At 43.6% G+C, this 18,214-nt stretch overlaps 1 protein-coding gene across 2 annotated transcripts in view; it reads right to left on the bottom strand.

The window, feature by feature from the left end:
* Positions 1-696: 696 nt before the first annotated feature.
* NYAP2 (neuronal tyrosine-phosphorylated phosphoinositide-3-kinase adaptor 2) overlaps positions 697-18,214 on the bottom strand; it is a 193,960-nt gene continuing 176,442 nt past the window's right edge. For both annotated transcript variants that reach the window (XM_012725066.1, XM_012725071.1), the window contains one exon: positions 697-1,599. In XM_012725066.1, coding sequence (XP_012580520.1) covers positions 1,475-1,599 — 125 coding nt within the window. In that variant the 3' untranslated portion in view covers positions 697-1,474. The remainder of the gene's footprint in view (positions 1,600-18,214) is intronic.

Below are 18,214 nucleotides of genomic sequence, written 5' to 3' on the forward strand. Positions count from 1 at the left end.
AGTAAATGTTATTATTTGGAAGAGCTTGATCAATTATTGATAGTTTATCTTATTAAGTTAATGATGCTGTTTATTTATCAATCCATTGTTTTCCTATTTCTACTTTTTTATACCCAACAAGTGCTTAAGCCAGAACAATTTAGGTATAAAGACATTTAAGACACATTCTAAACAACACTTGAGATGCCCTTGAGAGAAATCTCTCATTTCTTGTGTTTGTCTGTCTGTCATTTATTCATCAATCAGATCCTGAGCATAAGTAAGCTAGAGCAATATACTAAAAAGATGCACATGTCCCACTAGAAAAAAAAAATCAATTATTCTTAGTTATGACTTTAAAAGAACTGGACATCTTAAATAATTGATGGATATATAATTTGCTAATCAGTAACAGGCTTTCTCCAGGGAGGCAGACCACTAATTTTTTCATCAGTAATTTTGGAAGTTTCTTGTAGGCAAATATTAAATTTAAGAAGCAAGTGACATTATCCAACTTAACACCCATAACACTTAACAGTAACAATTCTTCAGTTTCACTAAATAAGTCAATGTACTGAACTCCTATTGGGTAGGTAATAGGATGTTTATGTGTCATGACTCCCCCCCACCTCCCAACACACACACACAGCACCCAAATGAACATCAGAGCAACGTATTGCACTATAGAGGATTAAATGATATTTTAACTTGTATTTTTATTTTTGGTCTCTTTTCTCCAAGTAATAATAGAGATCTCATTTACCATGCATGAATCCTTACAATCCCTTTCTGAGAACATTTCTGATATCTTTCTTTGATATACCAGAAAGAAACCATTTATTTAAAGATCACCTTGTGAACCTACAGTTTGGTAAATTTCTAGATCATGGTTAGTCAGTTGTCTTCGTGACCTAAGAAAGGACACTAGCTGCCCAAATTCAATGCAAGTGAGTTGGCAAATGAATATTTATAAGGACATCAATATTCACAGTGTCTTACAATCATGCTCCGAGCGAAATAAAAAATAAAAGTAAAACGGCCACAAATATTACAGTGTAATAGGATAAGAGCTGAAAGATAGGTACAAATTCATTGGCAACATCGGTGCAAGTGTTGTTGACAAAACATTTAAAAAGAAATCTACATAAAACAAAGTTGATAAATTTATCAAAGGTTGATAAATTTTCATGACAGTATAAAAGTACACAGAACATGGAAGAGAGAGAGAATTGTTCGAAATAACCAGCAGCCGATACAGAGAGTACAGGGTTACTACATTGATATTACAGAATGGGAAACTGGACACAACACCGATTTGGTAACAAACAGCGAAGAAAGTTGCACCCATAACAGCGGAGAAAGACTTGCTTTTCGGATGAGGACACAGACTGGACTCATCCCCCGCCCCATACACACAGAAATAAAAGCCAATGCAAACGTGTCTACAGCGACACACGACAGACACGGTCTCGCATGCTGCGGCACAGGACGTCAATCACGACTGGCTAGGCGGTACCTGGCTCGGCGGCAGGTCGCTGGCTGGCCTGAGTGGAGGGGCAGACGGCGGGGGCACCCCAGACGTGGACGCTGAGCGGCCCAGTTTGCAGCTGACTTTGGGTTCTGTGAACAAGGAGAAAGCAAAGTGTGAGCAGAGCAGGTACACAGGGGTGATGTGACTTCGGAATTCCATTGTTGACCACGTTTTTTTTTTGTTTTTTTTTGTTTTTTTTTTTTAACGATTTACTTGTATTTATGCATACAACAACTGGGTGTAGATCAGAGTTGTGAGAAGCTGAGAGGATCCACCAGAGGCAGAGTGGGGAGTGAAAGACACTGATGAGGGGAGCAGTGAGTAGACAGAAGAGTCTGCTGGGCCATGTGGGTCAGCTCCCTGGCTGGGGATCGAACTGGTGCTGCAGTGGCTGCCGATAGCTTCATGGTGCTGTGCTTTAACCTCTGCCCCGCCAGGGATACCCTTCTTGTTTTTAATCTTTATTTCTATATCTTTTTACTTCAACGTTCATTTTTGTACAAGGTTTGATTTCTCCTCTCAGATGTGGTCCCCATAACATTCCCACCACTTGACAGCCCTCAGCGAAAGCAAACAGTCCCGGCTGCCGCATGCTCACTTAGCAAGGGAATCCTCCCAAGTTCAAGGGCAGCCAGGCAAGGCAGAGCAGGAGAGAATGTGCAATAAGCAGCCCCTCCCAAGCGTGCGGATGGATGACAGAATCACAAGTAGGGAGGGTCCTGGATACTTTATTTTCCAGCCCACCCAAATTCACAACGATTTCAGAATGCATTGTTGCATGGCCTCCGTTGCCTGGATACAATACAAAATAGTAATAGATGACACAACCCCATATACAGAATAGTGGCAATCAATGAATTTATGATGGCTAAGCCATGGATCAAAGTATCATGAAAAGTTTTGAGAAAAGTCTGGCAGATACCAAATGCTTTTAACAATGTAGCTTTGCATACACCCCACACACACACAGGTGCACACGCACGTGCACACACACAGTCATGTGTGCATACACACCTTCACAGTGCCCACATGAAACTGTGATCTGGCTGTGCCCTTCTACAGTCCATGAAATTCAGTGAGCTCTCTCTCCAGAAACATCTCCCATTTCCAAGGAGAAGGCCCACAGCTACCACTTCTCCCTCTGTTCTGTTTTGTCTCCGTATCCCCCTGCACCTTCTCCCGCAGGACTCCTGCGTCCCAGGCTCAGACCAGCCCCTCTGAGTCTCAGGAGCTGCGCTGTCCTCGCTGGCCCTCAGGACTGCAGATCCAACGGCTTCTGGGCGACCTCATCGGCTGCTGAATGAAGCCGGGTTAAAACTTCTCTAGCATCTCCTGGCTCTTCCTTCTGATTTTCCAATATAGAGCAAGAATACAATTTCTGTTTCCCTAGATTTTGAAGTTGCAGGCCTTAGTGTTGTTTTAAGCTGAAGACAAAGTTCACAAAAAAGTTCTGTTTAAGCTTTCTATTCCTCTCTTTTTAAAACAAATCTTGTTCATTTCAAATCTTGGTAAATTTCTTCTCTCTTTTCAAACACTGCTGTGTTTATCTCAACTTGCTGATGCTATCTGAATTTTGGTATTCAACAACTTGGGTCAAACAGCATATCACAATGTGGTATGTGTGATAAGAAAACATATACATAGGTGTGTGTGTAATAAATATATGTAAGTATGTATACATATATATATACATATATGTATACATATAGTATAATTATATATGTGTATATATGTATATATATATATATACTTATACTACTAAAATAGTTACACCCATCAGAAAACACCCTGATGGTCCCCATAATCTCTGCACAAATCAACTTGGATGCTTCTTAATTTGCTCTTTGATTGCCCACCCACCTTGTTCAAAGTTTACAATCACTCTATAGCTAAAATGGAACATTAAATCATTGAGGTTACTTAACAAATCATCAAAAGTTCCAGTGAACTGACGTCACTGGCCACCCTGGCTGTTTCCACTATTTCCTGTTCCCTAAACACACACACACCCTGTCCCCAGCCCCCGGCTTCACACTGAGGACCTCCACGTCTATCTTCACCTCAAGATGCTGGCGGTATGGACATTCATCAATCCATATCTCATGCGCTGAGACCACTTTCCCAGACAGCATCTACCGTCCCTCATCCGACGTCCCCTCTAAGTAGTCCCAGCTTTCCGTAGTGTCTGCCCGCCTGCACAGCTTTTCAACATCCATGCTTTAGGACCACGTAGTACGGGCTTCTTAGCCTGTGTTTTGTTTTGACTGGAGAGGCTCAAATTAACCGAGGAAAGGGCATTGCAACTTCTAAAGCCAACCGAGGCAATGAAGGTGACACAGTACGGGTTTCCAGTGTGCAGCCTGGTGCCCAACTTCTTCAGGCAGTGATTCTCCCTGGAGTAGACTTGACCTTCTAGGGCCCACTGCAGAGGAGACAAGGGGTTCGGCAGCTCACCATTGGCTGCATCCAGATGATTCTAGTGTCTCCCCACCTCTACCCCCACTTGGAAGGTGTTTAATCATGTGTATCAACGGTGACAAATTATCACTATGGTTATAAGTGAAACTTGATTCCCAAAAAGACTAAATTCTTGCACATCCTAGACAAATACCTTTTATTAAATAGTCAGATGGGAAAAGCGTCCATCAAAATCCTACTAGACATATTTATTTTCATGACGAACCAGTATTCCCACGCGGTCCATTACTGTGTTGGTACATTTGGTTGCAGGAACTGAGAAAAGTCAGTATAATTTTTCCTAGCAAAGGATGGCACAGAATCTTCCTTCACTAGGTGCTCTTCAAGCTTATGTTGAAGAGATTATCTCCTGAGTGACAGAACCAAAGGTCTTTTCTACTACATGATGTGCCTATGGATTAATTTCCCCTGCCAGGTTTTCCTCAGACTCTGATTTAATCAGTTGCTTTCAAATACAGATGCTGATATCTCTAAGACACAGAGCTGACGCTTTATCAAAATCCAAGCAAACTCCCTCATTCCTCTTAATCTGAGTATGTCTGCTCTGCCCACATTTAGACCGGCCCACTCTGGATCTTAGTCCATCAGTCTTTGGGTACCACACTATTTATTATCCACTAACCACCATGATCCGTGACTGTTTATATACCAGTAGCCAACAAACACCCTGGGGGTTAGTTCTAAAGTCAGGTCACCAGCTCAGAAGTCAACTGTTGAATTCAACATGGACTGATTCAATTCAACTGTCTGATGCAACAGGACCCTCTTGGATTACGACACCGCCTCTGGCACCAGGCTGAGATGGCACCTAACTATCAGGTGCACAGACCTACCTGGGCACAGGGAAATCCCGTTGGGACCAGATTAGTGAAAGAAATTCTGATGATTTTGGATACACTAAGGTTTCTTTGGACAAAAGAATTATCTGGATCCTAATCATAACCAAGCCTCCAGAGAGTCCCCAGTTCTGTGACATCAAAGTTAAATCACCCAGCTGAGTTACTTTGAAAATATACTGTGCTTTGTGTCTTAAACAGTAATAATTAGGAATGTGTACAGTATAAACAATGTCTTCATACTGAATTTGGCTTATATATATATATATATATATATATAAACACAAGGTTTTGGGGGAAAACAGCAGACATATACCTCAAAAAAAAAATCTAAATAGGTCTTTCCTTCCCCAAGAGAAACTCATCTCATCAAGAGATTGTGATCTAGAAGACAGCTGTCTATCTCTACTTAAAGAAAACCCTTCCATTGTTTTCTCTGTCAATAACCATTAATTAAGCTGACCTCATACCATATTCCTTACTGATTGAAATATTCATGAATGCTAATGCACTGCTCAGAATGTCGGTGCCACTATGTTCTTTCATATCACCTAATTTTATAATGATAGATCACCAAGAAGCTAGGTGGTCCATGGGTAGACCTAGGCGCTGGGACAGAACTGAAAAGATGCAGCTGACCTGGCAGCTGGCATGACCCTGGTGGCCAGAGAGAAAGGGAGCAAGCAGGACGGCCAGAGAGTGGTATCCCCAGGCAGCTGGAGAGACTGCAGCCCCAACAGTGGTTTTATCTGACAACCTCTTATGGTATTAGACAATTGTTTTTTAAAAAAAGATTTGTTTTATTTATGCATGCATGCAAGACCTGGGGTCTACGCAACAGGTCAGGGGATGAGAGGGTTCACCAGAGACAGAATGGGGAGCAGAACAGGCAGATCCACTGAAACATACTGCTGAGGGGAGCAGTAGGGAGACAGGAGAAGTCTGCCGCACCATGTGGGTCAGCTCCCTGGCTGGGGATCGAACTTGTGTTGCGGAGAGTGTCACAGTGCTGAGACTTAATCCCTGTACCACTAGGGGAGACCCAATATATAACTTTTGCAAAACCCTGACAAACATCCTGACTTCCATTCACTATGAAAATGTGTTTTTGTCTTTCAAAACAATTTTATTTTGCCCTCCAAGAGGATTAAAGACTAGTTGTCCATCACAAGTTGCTTTACCTGTGGAATGACTCATGGATACTCGCAGATTATCTTTAAAATTAAGACAAAGAAAATCCACCTACCAAGATAGAAATTCAAAATGACATTGTGATTCGTTTCAGGATCACATGTATATTTGGGGATAGAAACCTTACTTTGTGTTATGGCATCAAAAATAGATCCAAAAGCACAAAACAAACTCTAGCACCTGATGGTGGGAATGAATGCATGACAAAATGACTATTTTAAATTGCGACATTTTGCTGCCAAGTTAAAAAAAAAAAAGATGGAGCTGCCAAGCTTAAATTTTGTATGTTGTCCACCTCCATTTGATGAGGAAGAAACACTTTATTTCTAATAAATACCTACCAAAATTGCACCTAATATTACAGACATGTCCCCTTTTATCTTTGTTCTTTTCTTTTTGTGTGGTTTGTTAAAAAGTAAACATTTTGGGGGCCCTCCCTGGTGGCGCAGCAGGTTAAAGCACAGCACTGAGAAGCTAAAGCCACTGCAGCGTGAGTTCTATACCTGCCCTGGAGGTGACCACCTGGCTCCCCAGACCTCTCCTGACCCGCCCTCAGCTCCCCTCAGCACTGTACATCGGCGATCTTCCTGTTCTGCTCCCCACCCTGTCTCTGGTGAAGACTCTCACCACACCTGTGCCTCTGGCCTGTACGCCAGCTCTGTATACATAAATAAATAAATCTTAAAAAAAAAAAAGTAAACATTTTGAGAAAAAATGTCACCAGAGAGTATAATTTTTATAGATTCTGTCTCAGTGGCTCTGGTCCTTATATTGTGACCTGACACGTGGTTTCCTTCCTCTCCTTCATCCTCCCATTTTCTCCTTTCTAACCTATATATGATATAAACTTTATTCCCCATTGAATTTTCCCAGAGTAACATCATCCCTGATCCCCAATACTCATAATACTGAATGAGTTATTTTCAACCATGTTTTGAAAAATTTAAACCAATTAAAAATAGACTATTTGTATATTTTTCAGTAATACAAATATTATCTCCATTTCTTGACCTTTCCAAATTTCCCAGAAAATCGCAAAAATAGATCAACCAGCAAAAGGAAAACCGCAGTACCTCTATTGGACAGTAGATGGCAGTGCAAATCTGACTTGATGGCTGTTCTGATAGGTTTAAAAAGCTTCCAGAATCTGTAAGTACCCAGCGTAAGTCAAACAGAACCTTCTCTTTTTTGTAGTGCCTTCCATGGCCTTTCACAGAAAATAAAGGACATTCTGTGAATGCTGTTGGTGCAGTGTTCCCACAGGATCTTTGCAGAGAAAGTCAACTACTGCCAAGTAGGAGCAAAGTGTCAGCTCCTTGGCGCGAGGGCACAGGTGGGCCACGTTCCCTGCAGGGAGAGACACAAGCTGGCACTGTGGCCGTGACCCCCCAGCATACCATTCTCAGCTCCTCCTACAGGGCTCACCGAGGGGCAAGCAAGACACCTTCTGTTTATCTAAATTGTTAGAGCTACTCACTGTTTTTCCCTAATGGAATCAGACAGAGTAGTCAGAAATCAAGAATTTCTCTGACTGACGAGAATGAAATCACTATCAAGTTATATTTTTTTTCCCACCAGCATTGCGCATGTCTGTATAGTATACGATACCATTTATGCACGGGGGTAGTAAACGTCAATTTTAATGTAATCTGTGCGTGTGTGCATTTGTGCACATTCATCTATACAGTCATGGGCAGTATAGGAGAATACATTAGCTGACTTTGCAAATCTGATCACATAAGACTCAAGCCACCCTAGAGGCTATATGCATGTGTGGGTATGCATACATAGAATTCATTCCTGTGATATCACTGATCGGTAGATCTATCGGTTAATATCATGAAGTCTCTCAACTACACAGAGCTCCCATAATGTTAACCAACAATGTTGCTTTAAAAATGGGAATAACTGGGTTACCTGTGAGACAGGTGACCTCGGAGGGCTGTTGACTGAGTCAGTGGCTGATTCAGTGACCAAAGAAAAACTAGAGAACATATGGTATTGTTTTTTTTTTGGGGGGGGGGAGGGGAAGGGAAAAAACCCACATGTGTGACATTATTGCTGAGGTGCTTGAGAATTAACATTTAGTTCTATCAGAGCGGCTGGTAGAAACACTCCCTGTGGAAGGACCTAAAAACTCGATGGTCCAGGGGTGGAAGAAACAGAAAATCTGTTTTCTAGATTTAAGCAGATTATTTGAGGCAGAGTATTTGTTTTCATGATTCTGTTGCCCCTGGTCTAGGATGATAATATCTGTGAGCTGACTTTAAATCTGGTCCCTGAGTTTAAAGTCCATGAGTGGTTTCCTGTCACCTGTAGTCTTTTCTTACGGCTCTCTACAGGTAGTCTCTATGCCAGCAGCCTCTGGCTCCTTCCTCGGCTGTTAGGTAGTTCAGTTAAGGACGCCCAGCGTTCGCTTTGAGCCCCTTGCAAGTTCTGCTTCTGTGGTAGAGCTTCTGTCTTGAAATGTGAGTCTAATTACCTTCTAGCATTCTGTAATCAGCCTCTGTGTCTTATACCCTGTTTATTTACATCCGGGCCCTATAAAGCCACACATCGCCTATTTAAAATGGTTAACTCACTCTAAGTTCTCTTTTTCTGGTTGTTTCTTGAAGAAGCTATTATCAATGGCATCAGGAGAAACCAAGCAAAACAAGGTCTCTGGTGTGCTCAAATCCTGGCAAGCGTTAGTCACAGTGGTCCTGAGAGAAATAACAGTGGAGCTACTGGGGATATGACTTACATCCTCTCCAGACTCTCCGAAGGAGAGTTCGGTTATGTGTTTACTCTTTGAATTCATAAAGGGAGGCTTAAAGTCTGGAGCATGAAAAATAGCGGGCAGAATGTTCCCGAGGACCCAGTCACAGCCGGGAAGGAGCGGCTGGGGAGAGCATCCCCAGCGACCGAGGAACGCATGCTGGGGTTCACGGAGGCAGCAGCCATAGCGCCCCGCCTTAACCCCCAGCAGGAGCCAGGCAGGGAACATCCCACAGGGGCCAGGGACAGTAAGCCGCCGCCGCGCCACCAGACCGGACAACTGGCCCTGTCCTCTAAGAAGAGTGCAACACCACAGACACTGCATGCACACAGGCCCTAAGTGGAAAAAACCATGGCAGCTGTGAAGAGAGGGGTGGGGAGCAGAGGGTGAGGCGGCACTTTCACTTTTTATTGTGACGTTCGTTCTTCAACCCGCGTCCTCTCTCTGAATCATCATAATGCTAGTCTATGTTCTTCTGAGGGAACCACGCACAGCTCAGAGCCAGCTGGGCTCTCTCCGCTGTTCGCGCTCACTCCACGCCCAAGCGCAGCGCCCGCACACAGCGCTCTTCATTCTGTTCGAGTCTGCCGGTCTCCGGTGCCCTTCCCATGCCCGGGTGGCGCACACAGCTCCGCGTCCCCTGTGGGCCAAGCAGGTGCTTCTCTAGTTCACGCCTTGCCCTCCCAGGGTTGGGTTGGGTTGAGGGCCGACTGCACAGACCGGATCCTCCTGGCTCTCTTCTACTTGCATTTTGCCTTCCAACAGGAGGCGCAAGCCTGTCTCTGTGGTAGTGGTCCAGGTGTTGGGGAAGAATGAGAGGTGACATCCTGGCTTCTGGGGGCTCCCAGTGGGCCCAGTCACTTCCATCTCATTCTCGGGGCCGAGCAAGACACAAGGTCGATCCAGATTCAGAGCACAGAGGCACTGTCCTGACTTCTCCATCAGGAGCTGTGAGGGCATACGACTTTGGCAGCTGGGTCACCCCTGCAGACACAGCACCCCAGGAGCCCTGTGCTGAAGGGCAGGAAGGACAGAGGATGCAGCTTGTGGATTATGCAGCTCTCTTGAAACACGTGCTATTATTCAGCGCCTAAGAGCGACCGTTTCACATCCACTTGTCTGTGAGCTGGGAGCACTCACAGCTCTTCTCTGCAGGGCTCAGACCACTCGTTCTAGTGCTGAATACAGGATCACATACTCTAGGAAATCTCTCTCAATTACCTACCTGTGTGCCAAAGAATAACCACGTGATGATGTCTCACCTCTCCCCGACATAACATTTATAAGAATCTTTCGCTTATTTTCTATCTTGCAGAGAGCCCTGAGCTCTGGGTGTGCCTCTGCTCACTCTGTTCCCTGGCACCCCAGTTCCCATTCCTGCCCAGAACAGGGTGGATCAGAAATTGGCACAAAGGGATTAGCTGTCGAATGACTAGGTAAGTGAATGCCAAACCCGGTATTTATGAAAGAAAATGTGCCTGCTTCCAGATACCGATATTTTCTTGGGATTCTCACACTCTTGTCAAAATGGTTTCCTAGCCCATCCGTTGCTATCAACTAGAACAGAGATATTGTAAGATACTAGGGTCACTTGCATTAACGCATTGATGTAATGCTCAAGCCTTGAAGTCAGTCTTTGTTCCTTTCTCCAAATGTCACAAATTTGCATTCAGGGGAATTTTAAAAAATTGCCTTGTTGGTCTAAAATTTTTGTTGAAAAATGTACAAATAAGTGAAGCACAGACCACTGCACTCTCCATAGTCACAGAGCTCGTTACATTCTGTGTGGTGAAAGGAAACTTTCTGTGGTGGTTGCTCTGTGACTTTCTAAAGGAAATATTTCGTCTTGGCTCTAGGGGGCTGTCAGAGACCTCCCTAGTGGGATTGAATGGGAACAGAATAAACTGTGGCCTACTTGCCTTTACAAGCCAGTTTGAAGGAGACCTTTCTAGGCATTTTCAAAATTCAGTCCTTCTAATGGCCTACTTTGAGATTTCCTTTATCTTTTCTTTTTAATAAAGATTTATTTATTTGTGCAAACAGAACTGGGGTATAGGCCAGAGGTGCAGGGGCGGTGAGTGGATTCACCAGAGACAGAGTGGGGAGCAGAACAGGCAGATCAACAAAGTACACTGCTGAGGGGAGCAGCGGGTGGGCCAGGAGCAGTCTGCCACCCCCATGTGGTCACCTCCAGCGCAGGCAGGGATTGGACTCATGCTGAAGTGGCTTTAGCTTCTTTGTGCTGTGCTTTAACCCGCTGCGCCACCAGGGAGGGCCTCCTTTATCTTTTCTATCAAGATAGACAAACTTAGGCAAAGCAGTGTTACATAAGTAATTATCATCAACTTCTTAATTCACTAGCAGGGCTTGTCTGTCCTAGAAATAAACACTGGATATAGATTTGTTTTGGTTTGCTGAGTGTTCCCAGACTCGCTGCCCAGTCCTCAACACATTACTGCTCTCGCTCCCTGTGTCTGTGCCTCCCTCGTGTAAGGAGCAGGCTCGAGAATGATGCTGGATTTGGGATGCCAGCAGGGCCATCAGTGAAGGTAGCCAGGCTTCCTGGTATTATCAGCTAGACTAAATATGTTCCCAGGTTTTGAAGAGGGAAATGACATTCTTTTAAATCAGTGGATATACTTCAGTTTTCAAAGCTGACAAAATCTAGATTAGACTTTGAGTTAGAGTTGCAAGTGTCTTAAAGATACCCCTCCATCCAGGGTCCCCTCCATCCCGGGGTCCCCTCCACCCAGGTCCCCCTCCACCCAGGGTCCCCTCCACCCAGTGTCCCCTCCATCCCGGGGCCCCTCCATCCAGGGTTCCCTCTATCCAGGGGCCCTTCCACCCAGGGTCCCCGGACTCCTCTTCCTGCCCTGTTCTTGTTACCTCCTCTGTCTAAATTGTGCTTAGTTCAAGCCCCAGCTCAAATGCCACTACTTTCAGGAAACTTCCCTCTGTCACACCAGATCAGTGATTTTCCTCAGCTTTCCTGCAAACATATCTGGGCAGGTATTTGAAATCAGTGGAATGTCCATTGTACCTTAGTCATTGTGTTCCAGACCCTTTGCTGAGTGTATTCATATGTCATCTCATTCAACACCCAACTTTGCTTCCCTGTGGCATCTATGTGCAAGGGACTATCACCATCCCCTCTAAGGCTGAAACTCAGAGAGAGGAAGCACATAGTGTGACGTATCAGAATTTGGGTTTCAATCCCAACCTACTGGAAACCCACATCTCACTGAGAAAATATGCGGCTCTACTTTGCTCCTGCCTGGTTAATTAGCATAAATCCCTTCTACAAGCATGACACACATGAAGTGGCAGATTTCTTTGTTTCTTCAAATGAAAGCAAAAGTCAGTGCCCTCCACTTCTCTAAACTTGTGGGTACAGGGTTTCTTGTATATGGGACAGCCTCATGCCTGAAGGTGAGAGTTAAAAGCTTCAGTGTGGGACCTTCCCTGGTGGTGCAGCAGGTTACAGCACAGCACTAAGAAGCTAAAGCCACTTCAGCAGGAGTTTGATCCCCACCCCGGAGGTGACCCACATGGTGCAGCAGACCTTTCCTGACCTGCCCGTTGCTCCCCTCAGCAGTGTACTTCATCAGTCTGCCTGTTCTGCTCCCCACTCTGTCTCTGGTGAATCCTCTCACCGCCCCTACACCTCTGGCCTGTACCCCAGTTCTGTATGCAAAAATAAATAAATCTTACAAAAAAAAAAAAGCCTCAGTGCAATGGGAATAAAAGTCCCCAATTGCTTCAGCAGAGCAGGTATACCAGATGACCCTTCCAGGTTTAGGACACACAAGTTGTCACAGGGAGACTGACAAGCATGCAGAGCCCCATGAATACAGAATTCTATTCTGTAGACACTGGAATCATGAAGCATAAAGTCCAGTCACCTGGAAGCTCCTCACAGATTTGTCCCCACTTGTCTTCCCTCTCAGTCAGAAGTCTTGTCGCTCCACCAGATACTGAGGCCAACTCACTCCCGATTCTTCCCAGCCACAGAATGCCAGGCCTCAGTTCTCTTCCAGAGTAAAGAAATCATGCTTTTTCTGAACACTGAAGGCCATGCCCCTCTCTCTAGTCCTCACTGCCACTCTTAACATGTTGCACTCCAGGAGCCGTAGCTTCTAGAAAAGGTTTCCTGACATCTGTTGTTTCTGCTATAACCCAAGTTGTCTGTGCTTCAGGCTCAACTCCACACCCCAGGAAGGGACAGTCCCTAGACCTTCCAAGCCAGAAAATGCAAACTGGCACCCAAAGGTCTCCCGATGGTGTACCTTGTCAGAACACAGAAACAGACCAGGTTGTACACAGAACTGCTCTTTTATATAGTAATTTCCATCAACAGGGTGAAGCCAAGACCTTTCATGTTTATACTTGCTGATCTGAAAAGCCAGTCAGAAAAGGCTCCACCCTTATTCAGCCTTTGTTCACCTCCTTTATTGTATGTGTGAAGCTCTCAGTAGCTCCATTCAATTAAAAACAAAGATGATTTTTCAGAGAGCCTAACAGAGCTTGGTTTCAAATTTCTGCTTCCCATTAAGCCTCCTCTTGCTTCTACTCTGCACTCATTTTCTGTTCTCTGAGTGGCTTTACATGTCTAGTAAATAGTAGATAATAATAAAAATAATATATTTAATTGTAATCTAATTAATTTACCATCAATAGTTCTGTCACACGGCTGCATACTCAGATCTGTGAGCTGCAGAGACTGTTTTAAACAACCTGTGATGTGCATTTGTCTCCCAGAAACCATTACAGTTGGATGCAAGTTGCTTTGAAATGATTTGCTGATTGACTCAGTGATTGAAATCAGCATGTTTGCTAATACCACACTCGCTTGCATAATTTCCCCCTTTCCCCACTATTTTCATGAGCACTTGGATCCCAGCCCTCCACTGCCGCCAGGAATCACCCTCTGGGGAGTCTCTGGCTTACTAAACAACCGTGGCTTTAATAAAGTAACACAGCAACCAGTGGTGATGTTCATTAGAACTGAGATTAGAATTGAGATCTCCTGACATATTCCTTTGCTTTACTTGAGCAATTCCTCCATTCCTCAAAAGAGCTGTTAAGAACAATCATTTCAAGAGGCTAAACTACTTTTGATAAAGCAATGGTCTGTGACTGGTAACTGTGTGTGTGTGTGTGAGAGAGAGAGAGAGAGAAACATAGGGCAGAGAGGAGACCAGGTGCAGAATGTAGCCATGGAAGGAAGACAAGGGGTTTTATAGGTGCACAGGTTGCATCTCCCCCTCACTTCTGTCAGGTGTGAGCTGAGTCCCTGAGCTGTCGGGGTGGGGTGGTTATAGCTAAAGTTCTACATTTTTGTTTTCTGTCAGGTGACCAGCAGCTCAGTGGTCCGCTGGTGAGGAAACAATATAATGAAGAGTAAGTGTAAAAAGAAGAAGGAGAAAGAGTTAACAGTGACTCGTTCTCATCTGCTCCAAAACAGCAAGTCTCAATCTCCCTGTGCGCTGTGGCTGCAGGTCGACTGGCACTTACTCCTCCAGGAGCTCTTTGCTTAAAACACCGAAGGCGCTATTGTACCAGAGAGCCCTCTTTTATAATCACTTGCTAGAGGAATGCTGACATTTTTCTAGAATAGAACTGGTACATTTTACATTCTTTTTAGAAAAGTACAAACCGACACCACAAACATTTTTCCTTTTCTGTTCTTTTCCCTCAAAGTTAGTGGGGTGGATTTGATATGAACTTCAGTAATAAATTTTGTAAGCATTGACTCCCTATAAAGTCTCCAGTAATTATAGGGGTCTTCTGAGTGTTCATGTCAATAGCTTCGCTTTCACTTGCAAAACTCAACTTGCATGGATAATATATAGGTGACTCTACATTTCAGAATTCATTTGGTATCAGTGCAAACATTTATTTAAAAAATGCAACGGACCCTCCCTGTTGGCATAATGGGTTAGGACACAACTTGACTGCAAACCAGCTACAGCCACTTCAGTGTGAGTTTGATCCCTGGCCTGGGAGGTGACCCACATGGTGCAGAAGACCTCTCCTGTCTCACCCACTGCTCCCCTCAGCAGTATAAATTCATCAACCTGCCTATTCTGTTCCCCATTCTTTCTCTGGTGAAGCCCCTCACTTTCCCTGCACCTCTGGCCCATACCCCAGTTCTGTAAGCACAAATAAATCTTTTTTTAAATGCAACACCTTTTTCCACCTTTATTTATCCATTTTTACCTACTTCATAATCTAAGATTGATAATTAGAGGTATTAAAAGAGCTCAATTCATGTCTTTCTGTCTGTAGACAATTTACTGCTCTACAAGCAGAGCTGAAAAAACCAGGGAGAGCAGATTGTAGATGCCATAATCAAAAAAAGATGCTTCCAGCATTTGCTGTGGAAGAGAGTGAAATTATTTTATAAATTCCATTCATATTCCCAGTTTCTTGGAAGATTCATTCACATCAAAGTCTCAATAACATCACAGTTTACCCATTTTATGAAATTTACTAATTATTCAGTAAAAATATAATGTGTGACACCTGATTATTCCCTCTCTATTTCACAGTTCCTTCTTCATTTCTCACTCTCTGATAGATTTGGGTTTCCCAAAGTCCAGTCTCTGTTTCCCTCTCATCTCAGTTTGCTGTTCTCTTATCATTTAGTCTCCTGGTTAGCATCATTGAATATCATGGTTCCTGCCACACCAAAGATCTCCAGACTTGATTAATTACACTTTGTCTCTTTAGCTCCAGATCTATAAAACTAGTGGTCACCAGCTTCTCAAGTGGATGTTCTAAAGTGCCTCTAACTGAACACACTCAACATTTAATTGCTGATTTCCCTTCCCTCTACTCTTACTCTAACTTAATACACACCCTTCCAGTTAGCCTTGCCTCAGGAATCTTTCACAATTAAAACTGACTCACCATGGCGACAGACATCATCAATGCTTATGCACCATCATCCCTCTTTATCCCTCTGAATAGATTGTAGGCTTCATTATGGACTTATGAGAGAAACTCCTTGATTTAAGAGATCTATAGATCCAGGAAAAATCCTAACCCCCTTCACTCAGTGATGGACCCAGGGGTCTGTTTCCCAGTTCTGAACAATCAGATGAAAAATAGGAGCCTAGACAATGACAAATGAATTCCAGAACTGTCCTAGTCAGTTCACAATCATGGAAACATTATCAAGGGCGGTAGGAGAAGAGAGTCCCAAGGATAGAAAGTTCCTGGGTCCTCTCAACATGCCCAAGCACCTGCAGCTCCCCACCGCCAGAGCTGGATGTTACCTGACATTGCCACTTAAGATATTGTGAACTGCCACTCTGTGACTGAAATTATTCTTGTCATTTAGTCCCAGCCTGCCCATGGTTCATCACTCTTCCCCTAGTCTTCACATCAAACGCCCTAGCTTCCACTCTATAGCCTTCAAGGTGTCTATCCAGAAGACAGACTTCCTTCTTCTATGTCCTTTTCCTGCTGGACAGCTCTAAATGTCTCAAACTGTAGCTCAAAAGTCATCTCCTGCAGAAGCTATTTTTAACTGTAAAATCCATGATTATCCTTCCCAAAATCATACAGAGGGAAAATCGATTTCACTTCTGTTTTGCACATTATGTATCTATAACACATTGTATTACAATGATATATTTATCGTCTTTCACTTGACCTTGAAGCTTAAATGTGAGGATGTTTTGCTCATGAATATGCTCTCAGATCTTGGAAGTGTGGCTGCTACCTAGTACACACTCAGGGAATACTTTTGGTTTTATATCTCTAGTCAAATAGGGGTAAGATATTGGTTTGGGTTGTTTTCATTGCTGTTTTGTTACACCTGGAACACATTTAGATAATCTTAAAAATAGGAATAATGAGGCTGACCTAATCTTAAGCAGTTTTTTTCCCTTACAAAATACAGTCTGTTTCTTGTATTTTTTTTTTCTTTTTGATATGTGCAGGTCTCTATTCTCACACACTCTCAATAACGCAGTTTAACATTTGTGCTAAAGTCATATAATGTTCCTTCTCCCAGATTTGAACTCATGCTGATAAATTGTTTATCCATACACTGCACGATGTGGTGCCATGACTGAAGCTTAGTCACATTTTCAGTATGGGGAATGTGTTGCCTTGCCTCTACCTGGGTGCTGTTCTAGAAACATCTCTTCCCAAATATAGAGACCATTCATTCTGTTCCAATTTTAACTTGAGCATGACTGTCGGGAGACCACATGCTAAACTCATGTAAATTGCTTTCCACAATGATTATCAAAGTTGAAAAGAACATTAAAGGATTGGTCTTTTCTTCTGAGCCCTTAAACAACGGAAACCTGAAACCGACAGGAGGTTGCCTGATTATTTGTCGTTTATTTCACTTGACAGCTCTCTGTGAGTCCATCTTGTAGATGAGTCAGTTCAAAACAAACAGATGCTGCTTTTAAAAGTTGTTGTTTAATCATTATCTGTTAACAATGCAAAATCGCATTGCAGATTTTAATTTCAACTTGTGAAATTTAAAGATATTAGATAGAAACTGTCTAACCCTTTTGGCTTACAGCTGGAGAACTGGCACCTCACCCAGTGTCCAGAGACTGCCTGCGACTCACACTGAAGTGGTCCTGTCACATCCTCGCTTTCTTCAAATCATCTTGGTTACAAGTTTGCTCTCAATTTTACTTTCTGCTCATTTGTTCCTTTTTGCCTAAAATATTTTTTGGAGAACAAACTGTAAGTTACTTAAGCTTTATGAATTAAACCTGCTTTAGATGAAGACTCTTAATGCCCCCCCCACAATGGTGTATATGTACCTAGGCATGTACCTATGTATTTATTTATCTGTTTTTGAGGTAACACGGGTTTACAACTGTTTTCAATATAGGGAAATAGTCTCACCCCTCCTCAGCTGTAAGTCACTGTACTCAGTCACCACCAAAGCCCCATGGTCCCTGATCCCTTTTACCATAGACCAATGAGTTTCCATCCCTTCTACTAGTTTCAGGTTTTTTGTTTTGTTTTTAAGATTTATTTATTTATGCATACAGAATTGGGGTACAGGTGTGGGAGTGAGATGGCTCACCAGAGACAGAGCGGGGAGCAGTATAGCCAGATGTACTAAATACACTGCTGAGGGGAGCAGTGGGTGGGTCAGGAGAGGTCTGCTGTGCCGTGTGGGTCAGCTCCCTGGCCGGGGATCGAACTAGTGCTACAGGGGCTGCAGTAACTTCATAGTGCTGTGCTTTAACCCGTTGTGCCAACAGGGAGGGCCTTTTTTTTTGTTTTTTTTTGTTTTTTTTTTTAAGGACAGGTTTATTAGGAAAGGGAGAAAAGAGGTACCTGCAGAGTTACAGGTGGGCAGGAGAATTGTCGCTAGTAGTTTCAGTTCTGCAGTCACATGCTGGGGTTTGTCTTAGTTCACTTGGCCGTTTCCTCTGGCTCTTTCTGGAGGAATTT

The sequence above is a fragment of the Condylura cristata genome, unplaced genomic scaffold, assembly GCF_000260355.1.
Source record: "Condylura cristata isolate star-nosed mole 26May11 unplaced genomic scaffold, ConCri1.0 scaffold00002, whole genome shotgun sequence".
Taxonomy (NCBI): Eukaryota; Metazoa; Chordata; class Mammalia; order Eulipotyphla; family Talpidae; genus Condylura; species Condylura cristata.